The sequence below is a fragment of the Anarrhichthys ocellatus genome, unplaced genomic scaffold (genome assembly GCF_004355925.1).
Source record: "Anarrhichthys ocellatus isolate YVR2014 unplaced genomic scaffold, GSC_Weel_1.0 scaffold74, whole genome shotgun sequence".
Taxonomy (NCBI): Eukaryota; Metazoa; Chordata; class Actinopteri; order Perciformes; family Anarhichadidae; genus Anarrhichthys; species Anarrhichthys ocellatus.
The window spans coordinates 415514-422300 of NW_022280104.1; the positions used below are offsets into that span (position 1 = coordinate 415514).

Below are 6787 nucleotides of genomic sequence, written 5' to 3' on the forward strand. Positions count from 1 at the left end.
GTCTGTGACATTTGCTCCCTCCTTTTTTTTGGTTGCTTGTAGCCCTGTTGGTCCAGGAGTCAATGGTGTGAATGAGTATGTGTGGCTCAGACAATAGAGGAAGCTTGGGCTATTTTGAAAACAAAGGTCTTCACTGTGACATGTTAAAGCATTCATGTACTTTATAAATAATGCCTCCTCGTCGTTTATCCATTTATTACACAGAATTAGCAGCTCTAGAGGTGTAATGTCCTTTTTATACCCATTTGATGCGGTTATACCTGCTGCGTGTCCAAACGGAAGAGATGCTCGACAGAGATCCCTCTCTTAGGTGGATACAGTTCTAAAGAGATTCTTGCTTCCTTTAAGCTCACTTTGCTCGGCACATTAGTGTGGAGTGGGAGTTTCTTCTCACCTGCTTTCAGACCTTGGCTGCAGATTTATGCCACATGCTACAGCGACACGTTTACAGTGTATTGATATTACCCATAGTGTTTGGTGTCAAAGTTTGTAGTGATGCATCACAGCTGCAAATTCTCACTGTCAGCTCCGTCTACATCTGTAGCTCTGTGTGCTACTTCGAGAGGATCTAATTAATACTATAATGTTGTAGGCCCACGGTGTGCAATGACATGAATTTGCCTGGCAAAACAATGTCTGTACTCCATGTCAAAGAAAGAACTATAGTTGGCTCTCTGCTCCAGATCTTCATGCATGTAAATCCGGTGCGTGTGTGCCTGCCTGCATGCTTTCTGTGTCATCAATCTGTCAGCCGCACACCCGGGCACATGACGCATGCCTTTGTTTGCCTGATTGTGACATGCATACATGATCGCAATCGCATGGCCGTTAATGACGCACCGATCCTACATCCTTGTGTGGGTTAATGGGTTGTGTTTCTTGTGCTCTGCCAATCCCAAAGTAGGTCAGATTCATGAGGAAACTTATTTTCTCTCTCTAGCTTGAGGGTACATGTCTCACCTAGTGAGAATGATGGATGATGAGCAGATGATGTGTTCAGGGTAAAAGTCATTTTTGGAGTTTTGCTCACTTTTGATGGAGTTTCTGATTTACCCTCACAGCATTTGGATGTATTTTTTGATTATGTTAATAATTTTATATTTATTAGTTTTTAAATTACCGTTGCTGCTGCTGCCGTTGATATTGCTCCTTTCGGTGTTACCTTTGTCTTACCTTTGTATGAACCCTGTCTCTTGTGGTATATAGCTCTTTAGCTCTCCGGGCTATCTGTAAGTAGCTGCTCCAGCTTACTTGTCACTATTAATACCCACAGATTAACCACCTTCGATTCACCGGCACCTGTGATACAGCTACCCGACACGTTTTCAGAAAAAAAAGCTCATTTTCAGCAGGTATATTTTAGCATCAGTGCTGCAGCCACAGCTATGCTGCTGCATGAAAGAGATGGGGATGTTTGCTATCCTGCTAACCTGTGGCTCCTGTTGTTGCCTCTGGAACAAAAAAGAAAAAAAAAACATCTTGTATACTTTCACAGGAAACTGATCCCTTGCCAGGCTTAGGGGCTCACTTTGAAGCCAGTTGCTTTTAAAACTTTACATCAATCAAATTGCAGACGTCAGCTTTCTGCTGAGCGGTGGGACTTTTAGCTGCTTTAAGGTGGCATGACCCTCGCAACACCTCGTATGGTCCAGCTGTCAGGTGTCCTGCACCCTGAGCTGTGGGGAAGTTACACGAGTCACACAGTGCAGGGTACATTTAAAGTCCTGGAGTTCTGACAGCAGTACTTCACGATAAAAGTTCAAATATGGCACATCGTTAGCTTTCATTCAGTCATTCATTCGAAAAGCTTAGTTTTTGAACCATCGGCTGTACCTGGAGTTTGTGCTGAAGAGGATAGTGCTAACAAAAACTTTGCTCCATTCTATTTTCAGATTATCATTCAGTGATTAAGAATGATACATTCACATTTCTCATGTGTCCACTGAGAGAATCAACAGTACAATTAGAAATAGATACAAGATAATTGTTTACTTCACATGAACCCACCTGCCCTGTACGATTAGAGTTTGTCTCCCCCTGGTGGTTTACTGGTGTCCTGCAGTACACTCAGAAGGATCTGAAAACAGACATTTGATGATGAATTCATGAGATAGATTTATTTTTTCATATCCAAGATCTATTAATCATAAGATGAGTGACCACAGGAGATTGTAATTTAGAAAGAACAAAGTTATGCACCCAGTTCACCCAGATGATAAAACTTTCACTGCATGAAGCAATTGGAGAGAGAGAGAGAGAGAGAGAGAGAGAGAGAGAGAGAGAGAGAGAGAGTTTCCATTGAGCTCACTTCAAACTTTGATCCAACCTGCTCCTGGAGTCAGTTGAAAAATTCTCTTCATGAATTAAAATGGGCCGAGAGGTTTTCACAGAAGCTTTGAGGATAGATTCCCCCTCTGAGAAGAATTCCACATCCTGCTTTAAAAGACCTTTAAAAGCAGAATGTTTGATATGTGCGGTGAAGTTAGAGCCGCTGCCTTCGCTGTGAACCCCAGTGGTAAGAGTTGAGCAGCGTTACAGACAGGTTTGTGCCTGTACCTGTTATCCCTGGAGATTTGGCTCCCAGAGCAGCTCAATGTACTTAGTCAAGATAGTGTTGCTGATTGTGCACTCTCGCAAAACTGGTTATGTGTGTGTGTGTGTGTGTGTGTGTGCGTGTGTGTTTTGTGCATGTGTGTGTGTGTGTTTTGTGCATGCTAGTGTTTTCCTTTCCTTTTTTTTTTTGGTATTACTTAGAATTGAGGTGGGGCAAATTGAGGTCAAGGGTTCAAATCCAGGCCACAATGAAATGATAGAGAAACTGAAATAGAAAGGGAAAGTCCCAACAATATCCAGGGACTTAACTTCTTTTTTTTGTGTGTGTCCCTCAACTATTTGAAACCAAAACAGCACGCTTATAGGACTTTCATTTTTCTTTTGTTGTGTTTTATTGCATTTGGGGTTTGAAGTTCTTTCCAGTTTTCGTGATGTGTTTTCTGCTCCACACTGTTCCTTGCTCACTTGTCTGCAGCAAGTTTTGAAACCTCTCCATTACTTTACAGAAGCGTGTCTTGCACTCCTCATTTGAGGGATTTTACTCTCAGTTTCTCTCTGAATTCAGCCAGTGACGTGCACCTTTTCTATCTGTCTCCTCCAGAGGATGACGTCGATTTAGAGGCCCTGGTGAATGATATGAACTCTTCGCTGGAGAGCCTGTACTCCAACTGCAGTGGCCAGCAGACAGAGTCCACCCCACTACTGCACAATGGACAGATCTCCTCACACCAACACCACCATCATCACATGCAACACAACCAGCCTCGGCAGGGTCAGCACTCACACGCGCTAAGCCATGTCTCCCCGGAGCTGCCCTCCTCTTCCTCCTCGTCTGCGGACTCCTCCCAAACCGGCCTGCGACGGTCACAACCCATGCACATTCTCGCTGTCAGGTCGGTGACCCCACAGTATATACAGATATCGGTGTTGATATATTGCTCTGCCCCTCTTCAGCAGCTCATAGTTGGATGGGTTTTTTTTTTGGCAGGGAATAGAAATGTGCCAGAACCCCAGATGGAGCTGTCCAGACGGGCATGTCACACGGCCCTCACAAAAATGTACATAAACTTATATTTGGCTGCAGGGCGGCATAGCGAGTCGGGTGAGTCACCCTCTGGAGCGCCACAGTGAAATAACCAACGTCATAGAAAAAAAGAAGGTGCTACCACATGAATGTTATTATGACACAAACAGGGTTTGGAGGTTTATTTGTCCATCAGCCTGTGAGTCTAGTTTTTTTGGTTACAAAATTCTCTTGAACAATACATTAATTTACTTGTATCCTAAGGGATATAGTTTCATCCCTAAACGCGTGTGGCTTTTTGATGCAACAGAAACATTAGTGACAACAATTGTTGTTGTAAAGTGACACGAAAGTACAACTGTGACAGGTGATTTTCAGTTCGCACTGAAGTTATAGTTTTTAAATGTTGAAGATAATTTAAAGATAAGTGAAGATGAATCATTGAATCAGTCGACCGACAATTAAATGGGGACTATTTTGATAGTTGATCAATCCTCATTTAATAAAGATAGGCTGGGTAATTTCTTTTAGAAATATTCATATAATTGTTAAAATTGTCTTTACATCCCAACAGCAATCAATAAATCAAATGCTCTGATATAAAAAAAAAAAAACGTCAACAAAAAGAAAATCGGGTATATGTGGCTGTCGCTACCGGGTCTGTCTGCGGACACACAGGAGCTGCAGTTTAGGGTTCGGAGAAGATATCCATTGGAATCATTTCATTCGGTCTGAATGAAGACGGCCTGTCTACTTTCTTAATGGGCCTTTCACACAAACCGCACTCTGCATGTGTACTTATTGGTCATTGCGAGTCCTCCACCAGCTTGATAACTGTGAGTAATAACCATGGCCATGTTTGTTGTTGGGGGAGTGGCTTTGGAGGAAAGCCTGATGGGGTGGGCTGTCCCTGTTACAGCTTTTGGAGCTCATGCTGTTCGCTACTTTCATTGGAAAAGAGTTGCAACACTGGGCTGGTTTTTTTTTCGGTTTGATCATTTCTAAACTCTTAGCTTACACATGACATTGAATGTATCAAAACACACAGTTGAAGGGAATTATGAATTTGCTGTTTGTCAGTAAAATTGTATCCGTTCATCAGGGGCTTTACCGTGACATCAAACACAACTTAGGTACCATCAGAACTGAAGATGCTTGTAGATAGCCATACGCATATACCAGCAAATACTACTTCAAGTGTACATGTGCCCACATACAGACACATGCACTTGGGCAACAGAACCACAACAGAAGTATGCCACTAAACTTTAAGCTAACTCCTTCCAGCCTCACACACACACACATGCAGAGCTCCTTTCTTGTCTCTACATTGGAAAAGAAGCCTCTCACTCCAGACTATCATTCCTCACCACCCTCTCGATAATTGGGCATAACGTTTCCTCCCCGCTCCCTATCCGTAGCCTTTGAATGGCCCGTTTCTCCTTGTCACTCCCCCTTTGTCTCAAACTACACCAGTGGGGAGAGAAAGGTAAAAATTCTCATTTGTTTTTGTACCAAGTGCAAATGTCTCTCTCAATTTGAGGAATAGTAACCCACATTCTCCCTAAGGCTGTTATTGTATGCATTCAAAAGTGGATACGCTCACTCACGCATACACACTAAGGCAACAGAAGTATGGCTGCATGCGTACAGTGCACACAAACACAAAGGCATTCACAGCAGAGCCGGTGTCAGCTCCTATTATTCGCCTTTGGAGTATATGACAGAAGCAGAAAAGGGATGATCAGGTAATGGAGTATTCTGTCTTATGAGCTCCCTCCCTCTCTCTCTCTCTCTCTCTCTCTCTCTCTCTCTCGCTCTCTCTCTCTCTCTCTCTTTCAAATGCACAGACTCTGAAGTTCTTATTATTCAGGGCTGACCTCTGGATAACCCTGTTCTCAAGCTCAGATGGGACAACATCAAAAGGCCCGTTCCCTTTTGAACTCACTGGGTTCTACAGAGAGACAGTTTGCTAAAGAACACTGTAGAGAAAGAGTCTTCTACAGTGATTCTCTGAGCCAGCTAGCTAGAATTTCAGAAACTGGCCTGCCCATTAAAAAAAAAAAAGGGAATCCTGAAAAGTTTATGATCGGCTGTCAAATCATCATTTCTCTCTCAGGGCACAAGCTTCCACTGTACTGTATGTGCCTGATTTAAAAAAAGGACTTTAAAGCAATGTCTTGATTTAATATTGATGTGTGATAAATATTGCAGAACATTAGCTAGCGCGCTGCGGGGGTCTGTGATTTCCAGTTGCCGTGGAATTTTTTATTATGGGGTAGATCAGATGGAAACAGACATGAGCCTGATACTGTACATCGATGCTTTATTAATTCTAACTCTCTCTTTCCTGCACATATTTCACATGTGTCAGCAGCTCTCATTTCAAAGTTTTTCCCATCTCACTTTTCAAGGGGCTGTTCCAGGTCACGACCTTAGACTTCACTTAGTAGTTGTATCAGGGATGAACACAAGCTAATACTAGGCGTGTGTTTGACTATATGACTGTCATCCTTTGTCCAGGAGGTTGCAGGAGGAGGAGCAGCAGCTGAGGACATCATCCCTCCCGGCCATACCCAACCCTTTCCCAGAGCTCTGCAGTCTAGCAAACTCCCCTGTGCTAAGTCCTGGCTCTCTACCTCCTGGAGAACCCTCCACTGACATATATGTAAGTCAAACCCCACAAAGACACACTTTTCAGTGAACTGAGAAAGTTAACATTTTCCCAGCAGATGTCCGGTGGGTTTCGTATTTTACCATGCATTATAATTTGGTGTGGTTGCATTGGATACAAAACATTGTCTTCGTGCTATATGGGAGACCATGGCAGATGCTTCTCCCTTCTGGAAAAACAGGATATGAGACATCAGCTGATTCTGATTTACTTTTATCTTGATAACTGAGACATGTGTGACTCAAGTTACTTGTTTTGAAGAATGCAGAATATCCTAAATCAGCTGTATTTAGTGGTCAAGTGTGTTGGACATGAGCATTTAGGAATTTTCCCTGCTCCACATCTGCCCCGTGTTTTGCTCATCTGAGGCATGATGATTGCTTGCACGTGATAGCACTCTGGTGTACAGATCATGTGTGTGCTCAAGAGTGTTTGCGGCTTTGTTTGAGAAAAAAAGAATGGGGTGAAGAGTGGAGGAGCAAAGAGAGAGTGTGTGTGTGTGTGTGTGTGTGTGTGTGTGTGTGTGTGTGTGTGTG

The 6787-nt window shown here is 43.1% G+C and overlaps 1 protein-coding gene across 2 annotated transcripts in view; it reads left to right on the plus strand.

Moving 5' to 3' along the window:
- grb10b (growth factor receptor-bound protein 10b) overlaps nucleotides 1-6787 on the plus strand; it is a 59822-nt gene that overhangs the window by 21171 nt on the left and 31864 nt on the right. For both annotated transcript variants that reach the window (XM_031873712.1, XM_031873714.1), the window contains exons 4-5: nucleotides 3155-3446; nucleotides 6101-6245. In XM_031873712.1, coding sequence (XP_031729572.1) covers nucleotides 3155-3446; nucleotides 6101-6245 — 437 coding nt within the window. The remainder of the gene's footprint in view (nucleotides 1-3154; nucleotides 3447-6100; nucleotides 6246-6787) is intronic.